The sequence below is a fragment of the Brassica oleracea genome, chromosome C3 (assembly GCF_000695525.1).
Source record: "Brassica oleracea var. oleracea cultivar TO1000 chromosome C3, BOL, whole genome shotgun sequence".
Taxonomy (NCBI): domain Eukaryota; kingdom Viridiplantae; phylum Streptophyta; class Magnoliopsida; order Brassicales; family Brassicaceae; genus Brassica; species Brassica oleracea.
In genome coordinates, this window is record NC_027750.1 from 19,158,697 (window position 1) to 19,177,820 (window position 19,124).

A 19,124-nucleotide genomic window follows, 5' to 3' on the forward strand; every position below is an offset into this window, starting at 1 on the left:
TTATAGTTATTCTCCATGTTCCCGAAACCCTAGTCTCCAAGGCAACATGTATGGACATCTTCCATAACAATAAGTGCAACTTTCTTTTTCTTGGAATGCACTTATTCCTCTTTCTTTAAGTCATAAACTTGCTCCTCAAGTTTATTCCTCTTTCCATATCTTCAAGATACTCACTTGCTCTCCAAGTCTACACGACTCCAGCTCAGCATCTTGACTCTACATGGTTTTCACCACTTAACCCGACGTCTGCTTCAGCAACTACCGTCAGCTACTACTTCAGGGCAGACATCTTACATCTTCATTTACTTCATGCCAAACACGACATTCACCTTCCACGTATCAAACAGTTTTCAAGGGGTTTCTGTTGGTATCTTTGAAAAGATTTTCATTTCTAATTTTTCATATATACCATATTAATTATCACAGTGAATACATGTCTATGTTTTCGGCAAGCATTTCAACATCGTTTTTTTCTCCAGAATAAATGGTTTAGATTAATATGTAGTTTAGATGCTTGAAAACAGTAGGGTAAGAGACTCAGTTTGGAGAAGAATACCTTGCCCATTAGTGCCTTTGATATACCTTGCCTAAGAGTGCCTTTGATATACCCAACAATTTTTCATAGCTGCAAGCCAATTGTCTTTGTTTGGTTGCTGCGTAAACTGAGATAAAACTTGAATTGCATATGTTGAATCAGATTGAGTAACCGTGAAATAAATGCATCGTCCAACCATCATGTGATATTGTTAACGTTGAAATTTCATCTCTCATCAATGCCCATCAAATACTAAGTTTGGCCCAAATTCAACTTACGATCAGAGATAAGGCAATCGTCAAGCCCGGCTTACTACAATTCGGCCCAGCCGAATTACATCAGCACGAAGTAAGGGATTAGGAACGCCGAGTATATAGAAAGAGGAGACAAAAAAGTCATTTAAAAACCAGAAAAGACCAAAGCGGCAAGAATTAGGATTTTATCATATTTCTCTCTCTAGAAAAAGGACCCTCTACATGGCTCATGCTTGTGATTATTACAACTTCATCGTTTGATATAACAGTTTCATATGGATTAGTAAGAAATATATTTCTATTCAAGTGTTATGATATACACAACTCTAACAAAATAGACATCCAAGTGTAGGTAACTTGTTGTGCCGTTTTTCCATTTTATTTTTTCTAGTGAGAGCGAAATTCCTCAAAGAAGTAATCACATGGTGTTTTTTCTCTGATTTCACCTCAGATTTACTTACAACACACAATACCAGTCAATGACAGCTACATGGAAACGTCTGAAGCTTATAAAAGACAGCACACAAAACAAACTCTTTTGCTTTTCTTTGATTTCTCCATCTTGTTCATCTATTAGTATCAAAATATTACATACATTTCCCCTGAGAATGAAACCTTGGCCCATAGTGTTTAAGCATTGCCTCCTTCTGGTAAGGTGATCAAACGAGTACTTGAGTCATACACCATCGCCGTTCCACATCTAAACCAGAAAATCAGTTTTAAGATTCAAAAACATTTCAAGTATAAACTTTCATCTGTAAATAGATAAATAGTCTAAAGATATTGAGCTTTTGCTTACCCGGAGCATTTAACATTGTTGGTGGAACCATCATTGGAGATGGATAGTATTGTTCCAAAGAAGGATGTATTCTCTGTTCCACAGTTTGGACAAGGGCCCTGTTAAAGATACATTCCAAGAACATTTCATGAGTACTAATCATTTGATTTCTGTAAGTTCAAGAACTAATCTGAGAAGAGCAATGGTTTTGACCTTCAGGATCAAGGAGTCTCTGATGATCAGCTTGGTGAGTGATAGCGCAAGATACACAATTGCAGGCACCGCAGCGAACCATGTGAAGATGAAACTGAATGGTTCCGGAAGCTGCAAGTTTTCATTTGCGTTTTTTAATAAAAATATTGCAAGAAGATTGTAACAGTTACCTCCAAACTATATAAGAAGAGTCAAAAGGGTTTTACCTCGAGCAAGTACGTAATTTCAAAACCCGTAAGGTCATCAAGGAAGAAAAACCTGGAGAACAACAAATGAAGACGACAAAATTGTTCAATAAACAAAACCTGAGCATATGTTATGTTCAATAAACAATTGAAGAAGACAAAAATGTTCAAAAACAAAACCGTAAGGTCTGCAAGTTTTAATGTGTGTTTTCAAACTTGACAGAGGAACATAACAGATACTTACAGTCCGAGAGCCACAACGGTTGCTGGTACGTTCAACAAGAACATTTTGAAATAATCTACGGCGAGATCACTGTAAACCTGCATGATCATGAATCCAAAACGTCTGAAACTTATGTCATGTTCTACAAAAAATGTTACGTTCTACAATGTCTTATGTTATGTTCTACAAAAAGGTATGAAACTTATGTTATGTCCTACGGTGTCTTATGTTATGTTCTACAAAAGGTACGAATGAAATTTATGTTATGTTCCACAATTTCTTATGTTATACTCTACAAAAGGTATGGAATGTTTTAAGAATGTAAATGAAGTAGATTGTTTTTACCTTTTTACTACGAAGACTGCATCTAGGACCCTCACACACAATCTCACTTCCGTCCATCTACAGAAACAGAAAGCAATGATGTACCGGATCCAACATACACATATGTAACAAGATGGGTTAAATTAAAGATATACAAACCTTCAGTTTCATTTTGAGCTTGTCGTATTCTTCATCACTCAAAATTGGATTGCCAGACACATAAGCCATTGAAGCTTCAAGGAATCTTTGTTCATCAGAACCTGAAAACACAAAATAATTGATCATATTCTGCGAACGGAGCATGAAGATACTAGAAAATCATATTAGTGTCATTACTTAGCATGACAACACTGCTTCCTTCCCACATCAACTCTTCTTTGAGGTTATCAAACTCTTCGTTAGACATAACAGCCTTTCCTTCGTAATAGAATGACTGCAGAGAACAATCCTCTCAGACTTAGAAAAACTTCTTTATTATATTTATGTAACCACTAAAAAAAAGAAAATAAATAATTATTTCTTGTGTGTTACTTGCATCGCTTGGAGAAATTCTTGTTCCATTTCCCCGATTGATCTCTTCTCGTTCTTGTTGATGCTACAGTAAGGTAAGATCTTGCTATCAACTTCTTCCCCACCCACCTGACCTGAAGTCAAGAATGTTCTAAAGGTTGATTAGAACATAAAAACAAAACAAAACCCACAACTTGTCTCAATTAAAACTAAAGATTGTCCTGTTTCACTAGTCGAAAATCAAAACTTTTTCACAGCAAAGTTGTTCCCAAACGAAGACCCTAGTCAAGCTAGATCGTAACATGAAAACTGTAAATGGGTAATCTTCCATTTTTGAAGTTACGTGTCCAAAAAGATTGAAACTTTATCAAGAGGGCAAACTAATCAAAGACCTGACTGATCGGTAGTGGCTTTGACGGGTAATAAGAAAAGTCTTCGTCTGAGAGAAATGAATCGTCCCTGGCTGAAGTGAGCAGACTGTGTCTTCGAAGGAGGAGATGAACAAGTGGTGGTGGGTTTGCGAGAAATTGGAGAGTTGAATCGAGGGATTGTTAGAGTAAACGCCATCTTACTACACATGTTTGTTTTCTTCTTCTTCCGGGTAGATAGAATAGCGGGATTGTTCTTTCTTGTCTGTTTGGAGAAAGGAAGAAAAAAAAAAGTTGGGAGGTTTGGACCTGTGGTTGAGAATTGAGATTATGATGGAAGTATTCTGATTTTTTCGTAACGTTTGTCTGTTTATTGGAGGGAGAACGAGAAGGTGATAAGAAAAGATAGATCGTGTGGCGATGAAGAGTTCCACGTCAGCAATGAATATCTAGTTATTCTGATTACGCATAGATTGCGTTTGAAAAGAAAGTAGAAGGAAGAAGGATAAGAATTCAGAATGACTAGAAATATTGATTCTGAAGCCCACGACTGGCCCAGTTTTATATGAGAGGAGTGCGACTGACTTGTAGAAACTGAGACACTTTAGACTATCTAGAATGCTTTGAATATTTTGATATTCAATAATACCCTATTTTTTCCTTATTAACACTTTACATTATTTTTTATTTCTTCCATCTCATTATTTGAATTTAATAATCTACAATATTTTTGTTTAATATAATTTAATATTTAAATAAAAAGGATTTATATAATTGTTTTCATTTTTTGATGACAATTAGGCTTTCTTTTTAGATTATATCTTATTAACACTAAATTACATTAAAATAAATAAAATTACAAATTTTTGTAAATAAAATATTAAGTGGTAGAAAACTATTGTTAAAATTTATTTAACATACAAAACATTTTTAGAAAGTTTTATAAGTTCAAATCAAATAAACATAATCTCTATTTGTACAGCATACAAAATAATTAAGATCAATATAATTTTTATAACTAATATATTCTAATTTAATGTCCTGGAGTAACAAGTGATGGTTTGTTTATGTAAATTCATTTTCTTACTAGGGGAGTGTTCGCGCGGAATATTGTTTTATTGTTGATAGGAATATTGTTTTATTGTTGATAGGAATATTGTTTTATTGTTGATAAGCATGAGTTTTCTGGATGATATAATTATATAGTCGTCTTTACTTGTTAAAAGTATTATTTGATATTTTTACTGTATTATGTAGTAGTAGGTGATATGTTAATATATTTTGTGTTTGTTTTTTCAATAACATGTTGTCGTGTATATAATAGTATTTGTTAGTGGTGACGTGAGCCTCTCGTATAAAATATATTTAATTTCAATAACTTTGCATTTATATATTTGTTGATTCTAAGATTAACGATTTCAGAGTCAAAATTATATTTTATTTTATTTTCAAAATTTTGAACATTATTTTTTGAGATGTTTTTTTGTCGTATCTCCATATTTTGACCTTACCTATCACCATCTTTGTATTTCGTTTACTTTACCGGTGCTTCTCCCAGGAATGATTGTTTTGTTTTGGAGTAGAGTTCTTATTTTCCGTCTTGTCCTGTGAGATTATCTCATATTTGTTGTAGATCGGGTCTATGAGTTCCAAGTTGTGCGGTTGTTTCTCACTGCATTGTAGGTTTTTTCGGTCAATATTGATTGCTCCTCTTCTTCTTAAATTTTGGCTGATGTTGGAGACTACATCTTCTTGGGTTGGGTCAGAGTTTAGGCGTCGTTGATGTTTTTTCCTTGTCGTTGGCTTGATGTCGATCTCTGCTCGTCTTGGTTTTAAAATTTTGTTTTTTTCGCGATCTAACTTCTTTTATCTCTTTCATAGCTTGAAGACGGCTCTACGTTTTGCTAATTTCATTTTGTTTTCCATTCCCTCGCTGTTCTCTAATCTCCTTGCAGTTTTCATTGTTGCTCGCATCTCTAGTAACTCTCATTTCTGCTATGTTTGCCACTCTAGGTTTGGATAGTGTTTTCCTCCGTGTATGCTCAGTGAGCTTGGAAGGTTGTTTATGGTATCAAGCTTGAGCTCTGGTTTCTCGGTGGTTGGCTTCCATTCTCACTCCCTCAGGTTGTTTCTTTTCTTTTTATGTTTCCCTTGGTATAGGTGTACGGAGTTAATCTCATGGAGCTTTGGTCCTTTTTATCTAGAGTTTTGTGGTTCTTCGCTGGCATGCGCGTCTTGCTTTAGTTTGTGAGGTGCTTCTTACCTCTTAGCTGGTAGCTGGGCTTTTGGGGCTTCAGGCATGTGCCTTCCTACTTCGTGCTGACTTTGGCATTTTGGTCATTATTTTTTTCTGACTTGCTTTCTTGATTCTTTGCGTTGGTACTCTATCACACACATTGGAGGATTGTTTTGTCTCAGATTTTATTTTTTTTGTTTTTTTCTGACTTCTGATTATTTTAGCTAAACTCTATAGTAAGATGAGGTAATTTAGTCTTCATTCTTAATCTCTTTTCAGCTTCATAACTTTATTGAGTTAGTATTATTATGGAATTTTGCATTTTTTTTGTGGCTGTGGAGGTTTTAGGTTTAGACCATATGTTGTGCTCTAGTTTCTTCTTCTTAATTTAGTTATTTTATGATTTTTAATAGTGAAATAAATATTCAATTTGTAAATAGAAAAATAGTAAATAGTAAAAAATAATAAATAGTGAAAGCTAATATTATTTTTAGTTGTTCATAAATTAAATATTTAAAATTATTTATATTATTTTACTTATTTTTTTATTCATATTGAATTTTATTGACCAATAAAATAATTATCAAATTTCATATAATGATTCTTTATGCGAGAACGATTAGATAGCTAAAATTTACAGAAATTCTACTAGATTCGAAAATTTTGCTTTCTTTTGTTATTTGTTTATCTATTCTAATTTTTTGAGGTTTTTGCATTATTCAAGTTCCATCGATAATTTTTTAATATAACAAACATGTGAATTTTGATGAAAAATAAAAAAGGACACGTGGCAGCAAACCCCCATTCCACTTGTCAGAAGAAGGGAAAATGCCTACTTTATATATAGAGATGTCTAAACCCATTTTATAAACATATTATTTAAGATTCGTGTTATTTAGGTTAGAGTTTCAAATATTATTAGATATCATATCAAAATAAATATAAAACTGAATATTTGAGTTACATAGAGATATTATTAGATATCATATCAAAAATCAGTTAAGTAATTTTAAATATTTATTTATCAAAAATTTAAATGCAATGACAAATTAATAAAGTCATATTAATAAATATTTTCTTCATTAGATGTAAAAATATTTTCTTTTGGTTAATTTTTTTGAGTCAAAATTCTTTCAGTTAAATATAATTTAAAATTTGTCAAAATCCCTTATATATTATTGAAAGACATTGCATAATTTTTTGGTAATCATGTGTCATCACTGGGATAGTTCTTGTACTCTTTATAAAAATAGGTTGGTCCATCTAAACAAATATTATACTTTTTATTAGACAACCAAGCAAATTTATTAGTGGTGTACAAAAAAAATATTCTTTATTCTTTCCATTAGTAAAGTTACGGAATTACCTAATATGATTAACATATATATGACAATTAGTTACTATGAATAATAAATATTTGATAAAAAAAATTGTATCCACCTTATTTTTTATTTAATTTTAATAATAAATTAAACAATAAAATTAATTATATATTAAAAGATTTTAATTTTTTCTCATTCATTATATTTTGAATTTTTAAAACGACTATAAATTAGTAAAATGTTAAAAGTCATACTTTTAAAATTCGATCAATGTTTTAATTTTTTTGTTATAATAATATATAAATTATCATAAAATTGTATGAATATGAGTCTAATTTAATAGATTTTATATTATACATATATATTTTTAATATCGTTTAAATTAAACTATATAGCATATAATATACATAAATACGTTAATTTTGAAATTTGCATTGAAAATAATATTGAGAGCTTAATTATTTAATTTTGAAATTTGCATTGAAAAAATCTCAAATCTCAAATTTTGTGATTAATGGTTTATTTTTTTGTTACAACAAATATACAAATGTTAATAAAATCATATTAGTAGAAAGTCTCAATAATAAATATGTATATTAAAATATTCTATATATCTACGTCAATATCTTTGAAATTTAATCATATATCATATAAAATAAGTAAAATAATTGTTGTAATTTATTTTCCAAAAAATTATTATAAATAAACAAGAGGTAAAATAATTGTTGTAATTTATTTACCAAACAATTATTATAAATAAACAATAGGTATTGTTTTGATTTATTTACTTACTCTAATTTGATTCTATACATAATACATAAATGAACACAAAATAAATAATAATATGTAAAAATCTCTATAATATTATTTGAGAAGTCGGTTTCCTACGTGTCGCGCTCACAATAATTCTTACTACGGTTATTTATAGAAGTACCATTAATGAATTAAAATATTGAATTTAAATGCTATTATTATTATTTTTTTTTAATTTCCTTTTTAATTTTTCAAAAACATATATAAAAGGAAACATTTATAAAGTTTAAAAACGAATTTAAAATGAAAATATATGTATATATAATATGATTTCATTAAAAAGAAATTCAAAAAATAGTAATATTCCGTTAAAAACTTGTTTTTACATAACAAAAATATACTTTCTAAGTAATACAAATACTTATTTATATCTAAATTTTTACTTAGATGAAAAAACATTATTTTATAGATGATTTCATATCAAAAAAGTTCACAAAGATAATCTTGATATTAAAAAGAATACTATTCCCTTAAAACATACTTTATATAATATAAAATAAATGTATTTTCAAAGTAATAGAAATATTTTCTTTATATCTATCTATTTTCTTAGATGATTATATAAAATAATTAAATAACATAAACCGATATATATATATTTAATTGACTAAAATAGTTTATAATAATTGTTATTGAAATATTTTTTCGTAATATTTAGCTGTCTGTAATATCTTACAATTACGGTTAAAATACCTATAAATAATATGATTTCATAAAAACAATCACAATCACAATTTTAGTGCTGATTTTTAAGAGATATTAAATAGAGAACCTAAAAATAATTGTTTATGATAAGAATGATTTGATCAAATAATTACAGAATATTTTTAAATAGCATATAATTTTAGTGAGGTATATATATTATATTTTATAATTATTTAAAAGTATTTTTTTCTTAATATTTAGTTTCTTTTTTAATTTTATGTTTTCTTTATGTTCGTGGAACTTAATATACCTATAATCAAAATACACAACCAAATCTGAATTCTCATTTTTAAGATGATCAAAATAATTTTCAGTTTGTCTTTCAATAAATCTAAGATATACAATTATTTTAAATTTAAAAAATATTTTAATTATTGTAATACTGATATTCATTTATGATCTTACAAAACTTTATCAGCTATACTTATGTATGTAATTTTCTATTGATCATCTCTTTATTTCCTAATATTTTTTTAAAAATCAACATATAATTTTTATAAATGAAAATACATGCACATTTAACCAAAAAATAAAACTAATTTGATTTGACTTAATTAAAAAAAAATATAAGTGTGTTTGAAGTTTAAAGAATATATGTAACTCAATATACTCACAACATGAATGATTCGATTACTCCAACTTATATCCAAAATCAAAGTTCTAACTACAATAAAAATATAATTTTATAATAAAAATATAATTATTTTTATACATATAAATTACAGGATGACTCAAAATATATTAATAAATAAAATTAAATATAACTAATTGTTACAATATAATATTATATATATGCATGAGACTTCAGAATATTATCGTTATATTCATTTATGTAATTTTGAATCAAACACTTCAGTTTATTTTTATTTAATTGTAAGCACAACATATATTACGTTATACATAATTTTATTAAAATATATTTACATATCTAAAAAATAATCAAAATTAAATATAATTATAATAAAATATTATAGTTGAATTCAGAAAAGCCGATGCAATCCAATATACCCAAGTGATAAACAAATCGATTGTTGAACCAAGAAAAACAAACCGAATAAATATAACATATCCAAATTCAAATGTCTAATTAGTATAATATAATATTATTAATATAAATTAGACATATAAATTATAAATTGATTTAAAACCAAAAGTAAAAATTAATTAATTATAATATACTAACTTTATAAAAATTTATATTCGTATCAACCTAGTGCTTAGCTATTGGTCAACGGCAAGTAAAAAAGATAATCCATCGGACAAAAATTGATCTGTTTATCCTTTCATATTCGCTGGTACATGTCAGTATTGATAGTTATTTAATTTTTTTCGGTGACTAAAGAAACCGAAAGTATTTTTATTCGGTTGCTTGATCAGGGTCTTGTCTTTTCCTTTAGGTATTGTGGCTTTGTGTATGTAACGTTCATAGCGATAACCCAGAGGAAGAGACCAGAGCTTGTTCCAAGTGGACAAATTAGTATGGGTCATACCGCCGATCCAAACTCGTTTGGGGCCAAAGATGATTCTGAGAAAATCTCCGTAAACAGCGTTTTGGAAGCGCATTTCTCCGGTGGTAATCCTTCGGATCAACAAGAAGAGAAACGGCTAAAGATCTGTGTTCCTCGTAAGAAACGTCGTAAGTATGACAAAGGGCAGCAGAAGGTCATACAGACCACTGCGTCGAGTTTCATGAACCTCGTCCAGCAATTCACCGGGGATGCTAGCTCTGTTTCAGAGTCAAAAAGTTCTAACACAGGCGTCGTTGCAGCATCATCATCTTCCTCTACATATTATGATGTTGTAATCAGATACAGAAGAGGGGACATAGGAAACAATGATTTCATTAGCCATCTTCGTGCTGCGCTTTGCCGGAGAAGGATTTCTGTTGATGAAGACTTTGATGAAGTGGATACAGTTCCAGAATGTAGGGTTTTGATCATATTCTTAACCAGCACATACTTCTCTTCTACCCTATTAAACATTCTTGAACACCAACGAAGAGAGTATCAAGTAGTTTATCCTATTTTTTTACGGTCTATCACCATCTGATTTGATCAGCAATAGCAAGGTTTATGATATATTTTTTCACCAAGACGAGGCAAAAAGGTGGCAGGCTGCTTTGAAGGAAATAACTCAGATGCCTGGCTACACATTGACAGATAAGTATGTTGATCCATGGTTTCTAAATGTAGAAGTCTTTAGTTCGATTCCATAGAATAAGACAGCTTTAACCATTTCCAACATACTTCTTTATCTCCAAGAGAAAATATAGAGATAGGTTAGAGATGCTCTTAGTGGTTCCTGGTTAGAGTTTGTATGAAGCTTTTCGATGATCTACTATTCGTATCTTTCCCTTATACTTATCTCGTCTACTTTATTCTTAAAATCTTGTAGGTCCGAGTGTGATCTCATAGATGAGATTGTCAGAGATGCTTTGTCGGTTGTCTACTCCAGTTACAAGGTCACCATGGTTGGGAGGGATATGCAGATAAAGGAAATTTTGTCACTGCTATGCGTTGAGTCTCCAGAAGTTCGCAGCATAGGCATATGGGGTACAGTTGGTATAGGAAAAACAGCAATTGTTGAAGAGATCTTTCGCATAATTTCTGTCCAATATGAGACTTGTGTCTTCCTTAAGGACCTTCATAAAGAAGTAGAGGTAAAAGGGCAGAATGCTGTGAGGGAGGACTTTTTGTGTAAACTTTTAGAGGTAGAACCAGATGTCTTACGTACTTCCAAGATTAAAACAAGTTTCTTGAAGAGTAGGCTTCAGCGTAAAAGGGTCCTCGTTATTCTCGACGATGTGAATGACTTGAGAGATGTTGAAACTTTTTTGGTCCAGGAAGCAGAATAATCATAACCTCTAGAAACAGACATGTTTTTGTACTTGGCAAAATCAATCATGTCTATGAGGTCAAGCCATTAGATATTTCGACGTCTCTACAACTTCTCGATCGTGGAACACTTCAGAATGTTTTGTCACCTGAGGTTTACAGTAAACTGTCACTTGAGCTGATCAAATTTTCAAATGGAAATCCACAGGTTCTTCAGTTCTTGAGCAATAGAAAATGGAATCCGATATCAGAACAAGTTCAAGAAACATCTCCCATTTACATTCCAGTTATATTTGAAGGAAGCTGCTGTGGGCTTGATGACAATGAGAGAAGTATATTTTTGGACATTGCATGTTTCTTTAAAAGGATTGATAAAGCCGACATTGCAGTGTTGCTTGATAGTTGTGGTTTCTCTACACACATTGGGTTTAAAAGTCTTGTTGAGAAATCATTGTTAACCATATCACATAAGATGGTGGATATGCTTCGATTTCTCCAGGCAACAGGTCGAGAAATTGTTCGCCAAGAATCAGTGGACAGGCCTGGAGACCGGAGCAGGCTGTGCAATTCCAAAGATATTATGGACGTCTTCTAGATAACACTGTAAAGTCTTTGTCCTCCTAATGTGCTGTTCTTTCTGGCTAAATTGTTTCTTATTGCTGGTTAACTTTATTGCTCTTGGTCGTTTCCAGGGCACATCAGCTATCGAGGGGATTTTCCTGGACATGTCGCAGCTGAAATTGGATGCAAGTCCCAGTATATTCCAGAAAATGTGTAACCTTAGACTGTTAAAATTTTATTGCTCCAAAGTGATAGAGAATCGTGGAGTGTCTTTACCTCAAGGTCTTGAATACTTGCCGAGCAAGCTAAGGCTTCTGCACTGGGAATATTATCCTCTAAGCTCTTTGCCGCAATGTTTTGATCCGAAGAACCTCGTAGAGCTCAATTTGCCATATAGTTGTGTGAAAAAACTTTGGAAAGGAAAAAAAGTAACGTTCAAGATTTCTTTACTACCAAGTCATATAAATATGATAAAACCTTGAAGTGTTGCTGATGTTTGTTTCTCTCTTTTGCAGAGTTTGGAAAAGCTGAAAAAGATGAGAGTTAGCTACTCCTACCAGTTAACAAAACTCCCAAGACTTTCAACTGCGCCGAATCTCGAGCTTCTTGATCTTGAAGGTTGCAACAATTTGGTGAGCATCAGCCAGTCTATATGTTATCTTACAAAGCTTGTTTCTCTGAATCTGAAGGACTGCTCGAATCTGGAGAGTATTCCATCTACGGTTGATTTAGAATCTCTTGAGGTTTTGAATATTTACGGCTGCTCAAAGCTAATGAATTTTCCTGAGATTTCACCAAATGTGAAACAACTCTACATGGGTGGGACTATGGTACAAGAAATACGGCCGTCGATCAAGAACCTGGTATTGCTCGAGATACTGGACCTGGAAAACAGCAAACACCTCGTGAATATTCCAACCAGCATCTGCAAGTTGAAGCACCTTGAAACTCTGAATCTCTCAGGATGCTCAAGTCTTGAGCGGTTTCCAGGCTTGTCTAAAAAGATGAAATGCTTAAAGTCTCTTGATTTAAGCAGGACGGCCATTAAAGAGTTACCTTCCTCTGTTTCATATCTGACTTCTCTTGAAGAACTGAGACTTATAGAGTGCCGGAACCTCGCAAGCTTGCCTGATGATGTGTGGAGCCTAAGATTCAAGGTTGAATTTCGCCAAATTGATACAGCGAAGTTCTCACGACTTTGGAATAGATTAGGATGGCTTAAGAAAGATCAGATCTCTTAGATTCTTCTTCTATAAACCCTGGAATGGACACAACAAAGATCGTTGCTAGTTTCTCCAATGTAATGACAGACCCAAGAGTGTGAAATAGAACTTATGAGTGGCAGAAGAAGGAATAAAGTGAAGAGGAACTTCTAAGTAGAAAAGAAGGTTTGGTGTTATCCAGTGGCGGAGGTACCTTGTAACCAGGGGGTCACATGACCCACATGGATTCTTCAAAAAAAAAAAATTTCCTTGTATTTTTCATTTAAAATATAATAGAATCTTGAACGTTTAATCCATTTGACCCTTGTAAAATTTAGTTATTATCAAACTGACCCTAGTAAAACAAAATGCTGCCTCCGCCACTGGTGTTATCAGTTTACATGTAGTATAAGAGTCAAGAGTCTGTTCGTAATTGAGATATTATAGTTGACAATAAAAAAAAATTTCTGATCCTGGTACAATCTATCTTATTAATTTAGAGTCCTAATTTTATCTAGGACTGAGAAGTCATAATAGGGCCATTATATTAGTAGTATAACAAAATAATTATATAGTAGATATCAACCAATTACTATGATATTAACGTTTATATAATTTTGACAAAATAAATCTATTAATTATTTTAGTTTCTAAAAATCAGTAACAAACAGCAAAATTACAATCTCCTAACAAGATTTACGTATATTATTTAAATATTGTTTCTGAAATATATAATTTACACCAACATTGATATCAACACTATTTATATAATTCTCTCACGTCATAAATACTATAGTATACAATTTTAATATCTTTATTAATAACTATTTTTGTAGCTCTATAATGTTTATAAGCACCAAAATAAATTAAACTATTTTGCATTTGCAATATGTAACACAACATCATACTTTTTTTCATGTCAATATAAAATATATCTCTAACAAAAAATAATCTGCGCAAGTGCGCGGGTAATAACTCTAGTTTGTTTTAAAACTCTGTCGCTTGCGTGAAGAAGGGCGATACTGCTGTGTCGACTAATCCTATGAAATTTTTTCTTGATGTGTTGTTAGCTCAAAAATGAAAATTGTCCAATCAAAACCAAAATTTGAAAGAAAATAGGTAAATACGACCACTGCTTTTGAGACTATAGGTTGGTGTGGCATTCGCACGTGCGTATCATCAAGATATAAATAAGTTACACGCCTAGAGTATAATGAAACGTGTGTTGTTATATAGGTTGGTAATTTGGTACTTGGTGCTTATAACGCTAAATGTAACATATATAAAGAAGATCCAACAAAACACTGCGTTCTGTTTTCACGTTTTGGTTATTCTGAAAAATGGGCGTGATTACTCCTATTGAGACTCTGTTATTAAAGTCTCAACATCGTCTTCTTCAACCTCTAGATCATTCCTACCCCGTGGTTTTTCACAACCATCGAAGAGTAACAAATTTCCCGCGCAACAGCTTTTCACCTTTTTGTCTAGGTTTTTTCTTTCTCCTTTGTTTAAACATTATTTAAAATCTTCTTTTTTTAATGAAAAGTGGTCATTTTTAGATGTGTATAAGTCTTCAGTTCTTGTTTTTGATGAGATTAATTCTTGTGCAGGATCATCATCTGTAGATTTTCCATTACGCAGTGGTCCGATTACGCAAAGTAAGTACATATATTATAGGAAGAATTCTGTATTTGTTTTCTTTTGGAGTGAAGCAATTTAATTTTTGAATGTGTTTAATTTTGGTTTTTGCCTTGTTCTACAATCCAAAGATGATAGGTCGAGTTATCCTTGGCGGAGAAATGTCTCAGAATCTGACACAAATGAGGTAAAGTACAATCAGCAAGATCCTGGTCTTTTTTGCTTCCTTGGCAAGTAATAGTTGTGTTTGGTTTCAGATCTATAATAAGCAAGTTTCTATAATGGAAACATTAAAGCAAGCCAACTCTTTTATTCCTCATGTGATTCTCTCAAGTACAGTTTTAGCTCTTCTCCATCCACCTTCTTTCACATGGTTCAAGCCAAGGTTCGAATGATCAACCTTAATTAATTACAACTTTATTAGCCATTATAATCTCTAATTACTATTTATATCCTTCGTTAGGTACTTTGTGCCTGGCCTAGGGTTCATGATGTTTGCTGTTGGAATCAACTCTAATGAACGAGACTTCCTTGAAGCTCTTAAAAGACCAGACGCTATTTTCGCTGGTTACATCGGACAGTACTTGATAAAACCTCTTTTAGGTTACATGTTCGGTGTAATCGCTGTCTCTCTTTTCAATCTACCGACTCCTATAGGGGCTGGAATCATGTTGGTCTCATGTGTTAGTGGAGCTCAGCTATCGAACTACACAACTTTCTTGACAGATCCTTCGCTCGCGCCGCTTAGTATTGTCATGACATCGATCTCAACCGCTACGGCCGCCCTGGTGACACCCATGCTTTCTCTCTTACTCATTGGTAAAAAGCTTCCCGTTGACGTTATTGGGATGATCTCTAGCATTCTCCAAGTTGTTGTTACACCTATTGCCGCAGGACTACTTCTAAACCGGTAAGTACATTACATATGGGTCGGATCAATACATAGCCTCAGTGATTTTTGTAAAACCAAAAGTCATATTGATGAATTTAGATAAGATCAGTTTATCCTGATTAAATACACTCAACGTACTTAATGGCTATTGAAAAACTAAAGTTACATGAGAAGTGTGACCGCAGGTTATTGCCAAGGTTGTCTAATGCAATCAAACCATTTCTCCCGGGGTTAACGCTAATCGATATGGCTTGTTGCATCGGAGCACCCCTCGCTTTGAACATAGATTCAATCTTGTCTCCGTTCGGCGCAACCATTTTATTCCTCGTCATCATGTTTCATCTCTTGGCTTTCGTCGCTGGTTACATTTTCACTGGTTTCTTCTTCAGCAAGGCACCTGATGTAAAATCCCTACAAAGAACATTATCCTATGAAACAGGAATGCAAAGTAGTCTTCTCGCTCTGGCCCTCGCCACGAAGTTCTTTCAAGATCCTCTCGTTGGAGTGCCTCCGGCAATCTCCGTGAGTTCGCAAACGACCTCGTTTTGCCATATATCTTTGCCTTTAGTTCTTAACAATTTTTTTCATCCTAACTGGAGACAATTTGTTATTTTTTGTAGACGGTGGTTATGTCTTTGATGGGTGTCTCGCTTGTTACGATATGGAAAAACAGAAAGGAGTAGTGACATGAGCCCATTTAAGGGGTTTTCCTTTTAAATGTAAGCCAAAACAGAGTCGATAAACCAGAGAATAATACGAATGTATGAATGTTTAAGAATGCAATTGTGTTCATGCGAAAACGGATACTGAACTTGAGAGTACATTATAGTTAATTAAGCTTTTTAAGCATTTTAGATCCAAATCTCTTTATTACAATTTACAACAATCAAGCAAGAAAATATAACAACTTCTTGGTCTCATTATCTTTATCTATTTGATGCATTAATTACATTTGTTCATTTTGTGATACTAATGGAAAACATCTTGCATTACTATATTTTTAAGTAATTAAACCACATGATTTTCATTCATGCATGTATTTCTATTGCGCAATGTGCATAAACATATTGTCTAATTTCCATTGAGTTGGATTATAGCATGTATTGTGAGCAACTTCTTTCAGGTCTTTAGGCTTCATAAACCCGTTCGTCATTTGCTTCATCATTAAAAGATAACCTTCTTTAGTTATATTTGATGCTATTACAGAAAGATTCTCTGTTTAGTTTGTACCAATGAGAATGAAAGATAAAATTTTCTTCTTCACCCTTTCTCCTTGAGACCACTTCTCAAGTTCTACATTTAAGCAAACTTCAGACTTTATGACTGTTTCTATTTAATTAAGAGTTATTCTTGGGTTCACGAGGTTCACCGACCAATAGGATTTCATTATTTCAAATTCGATATCTTTTAAAAAAGGAAACAAAATATTATGAGTTATATTATGTTTAAAAAAAAGTAAAAAAAAAATAGTGGTTATATTCCATAAACCCTAAATCCTAAACCCTAAACCCTTGAGTGTTTTAGTGTTTAGTGATTTTGATTCAGAGTTTAAGATTTATCCTAGAGTTTAGGGTTTACCCAAAGGTTTATGGTTTAGGATTTATGGTTTATGGATTAGGATTTAGGGTTTAATGTTTTGCTGACGACGTTAAAAATATGTTTTTTTTTGTAATTACTACTATTTTTTTACTTATTTCTTTTTATCTTTTAATTTTAAAAACATAATATAATTTGACAATATTTTGTTTCTTTTTTTTTAAAAGATATCGAATATGAAATAACACAATTCTATTTGTTGGTGAACCTATTCTAGGGGGTGACTCAAGAATAAGTTCTTTAATTAATACACAGTAATAGCCAAAATCAGAAGTTATAAGGCATATCTTTTGGCAATATCAAGTTGGTTTTATTATTTAGCTTTGGTTCAGAAAGGTAGAATTATATCCAGAGTAAAGAAAACAGCGAGACGTTTGGTTCTACAGAGTCCAAACAACATGATGTCTTCGCCATTAAGGAATCATACCACTCCCCTTTGTTTTGATTTAGTCTACGAGAATTACATTCTTTTAAAAAGCATTTTTAAAGATATAAATTTAAAATCACTTAACCAATTATAAAAAAACAGTAAAATCTTATTGTTAAACCTTCTAAACAGTATAAACCTTCAAAAACGTCATCTAATTTGAAATTAAGCCACTTAGACCATCTCTAACCCATCTCTATAATAGAGATCTCTAAAATAGAAGTAAAAATAGAGATGATATTTTTGTTCCAATATGTTCTTCTATATAAAGGAATGCTATATTTGCTTCTATAAATAGAATAATGCTATTTTTTTTTTTATATTTAGGGGAAAAAATAGCATTCCTCTATTTATAAAAGTAAATATAGCATTCTTCTACTATAAAGAAACACATTAGAACAAAAATATTATCTCTATTTTTTCTTTTATTTTAGAGATGGGTTACAGATGCTGTTATATATCGTATTTGCAAGTCTCTTTTTTTTTTTGGCAACTTGCAAGTCTCATGATTGTTCCATTTGAAACTTTAACATAATTAAAAGAAAAAGAAGAAAAACTAAACGGGTCTCTAATCATAATGGGTATGACTTATGAATCATGGTGGAAGATGATGCAAGCATTATCTACGAAAAATGAATTCGTGGTTTTGCTCAAAAGTAGAATGTCATGTCTGAGTCTGACTAGACTAATAATTTTGTATGTTATAAATATTTTGTGATTGCCTCATCTGTCTGACTAGACTAATAATTTTGTATATTATAAATATTTTGTGATTGCCTCATCTGTCTTGGCAGTAGTATCGTTCGGTGGCTCCTACCAAAAAAAAAAAGTATCGTTCGGTGGCATCATTGCATGCGTTTGTTCCTCTCTTTGCAACCAGTGGAAAAAGATAATTGTGTTACTTTATTCGTAATACAGAGGTCTATCTTTATTTATAATATAAAAATTCCTTATACAGAAAATTACATCGTCATAGATAAATAAAAAGATTACAAATCATAATCTTTTGGTTATGAACCATCCACAATCTGGTTCATAACACTTCCCCTTGGATGCCATAACCATTTGTAATGTGTTTTAATGTTGTTTCATTAAAACTTTTTCAGAAAAACCCAATTGAGACAAAACCATGGTGAAAGAAAAAGAATACAACACACATTACTCTCCCCTGATTTGGACATTACTGAAGGTCTCTTAGACCTCTCCAATTTTCTGCAATCCGTGGATGATGAAGATCTTGGGCAGAATATGCTTCGTCTTCGAACATGATAGTTGGTTCTTCTTTACCATCGGTCATACCACAATCTGATCGAACATATTGAGTCATCGACCTCAAATACACACACACGAAATCTTGGATGATGTTGTTGTGATATGCGTGTACCACCATGTGTAAAACATAACCTGTCTGAAAACAAATCAACAAAACCAAATAACCCCTCTTTGGGCTGGTTAGTATAAAATAAACCAAAATCAAAGACTTCTTCATCGTCCTTCTTATGGACCAA

General features: G+C 31.9%; 3 protein-coding genes across 3 annotated transcripts; 2 read left to right on the forward strand and 1 right to left on the reverse strand.

The window, feature by feature from the left end:
- Window positions 1–1,116: 1,116 nt before the first annotated feature.
- Window positions 1,117–3,731, reverse strand: LOC106335540 (PGR5-like protein 1B, chloroplastic). The gene is made up of 10 exons (XM_013774084.1): window positions 3,415–3,731; window positions 3,044–3,156; window positions 2,849–2,945; window positions 2,672–2,772; window positions 2,534–2,590; window positions 2,210–2,286; window positions 1,987–2,038; window positions 1,781–1,891; window positions 1,589–1,686; window positions 1,117–1,489 (listed from the first exon to the last, which is right to left on the reverse strand). The coding sequence occupies exons 1-10, from the start codon at window positions 3,599–3,601 to the stop codon at window positions 1,420–1,422; spliced, it is 963 nt and encodes a 320-aa protein (XP_013629538.1). The 5' UTR covers window positions 3,602–3,731; the 3' UTR covers window positions 1,117–1,419.
- Window positions 3,732–9,944: 6,213 nt separating this feature from the next.
- On the forward strand, window positions 9,945–13,194 carry LOC106335542 (probable WRKY transcription factor 19). The gene is given in 7 exon segments (XM_013774085.1): window positions 9,945–10,491; window positions 10,493–10,629; window positions 10,861–11,294; window positions 11,297–11,890; window positions 11,893–11,903; window positions 11,993–12,289; window positions 12,377–13,194. Coding segments are annotated over 7 exon segments (2,745 nt in total). The 5' UTR covers window position 9,945; the 3' UTR covers window positions 13,103–13,194.
- A 1,112-nt stretch (window positions 13,195–14,306) lies between these two features.
- LOC106335543 (probable sodium/metabolite cotransporter BASS5, chloroplastic) lies at window positions 14,307–16,469 on the forward strand. The gene is made up of 7 exons (XM_013774086.1): window positions 14,307–14,551; window positions 14,674–14,721; window positions 14,833–14,888; window positions 14,959–15,086; window positions 15,165–15,611; window positions 15,779–16,115; window positions 16,214–16,469. The coding sequence occupies exons 1-7, from the start codon at window positions 14,404–14,406 to the stop codon at window positions 16,274–16,276; spliced, it is 1,227 nt and encodes a 408-aa protein (XP_013629540.1). The 5' UTR covers window positions 14,307–14,403; the 3' UTR covers window positions 16,277–16,469.
- The last annotated feature ends 2,655 nt before the right edge of the window (window positions 16,470–19,124 follow it).

Excerpts from the sequence above, each read along its gene's own strand:
- LOC106335540 (XM_013774084.1), bottom strand. The coding sequence starts at position 3,601 with ATGTGTAGTAAGATGGCGTTTACTCTAACAATCCCTCGATTCAACTCT. Across the intron at positions 2,591-2,671 it reads AGCTCAAAATGAAACTGAAG|ATGGACGGAAGTGAGATTGT; the intron begins GTTTGTATATCT and ends CTGTTTCTGTAG. Across the intron at positions 1,490-1,588 it reads AACAATGTTAAATGCTCCGG|ATGTGGAACGGCGATGGTGT; the intron begins GTAAGCAAAAGC and ends TTTCTGGTTTAG.
- LOC106335543 (XM_013774086.1), top strand. The coding sequence starts at position 14,404 with ATGGGCGTGATTACTCCTATTGAGACTCTGTTATTAAAGTCTCAACAT. Across the intron at positions 15,612-15,778 it reads GCAGGACTACTTCTAAACCG|GTTATTGCCAAGGTTGTCTA; the intron begins GTAAGTACATTA and ends GTGTGACCGCAG. Across the intron at positions 16,116-16,213 it reads GAGTGCCTCCGGCAATCTCC|ACGGTGGTTATGTCTTTGAT; the intron begins GTGAGTTCGCAA and ends TATTTTTTGTAG.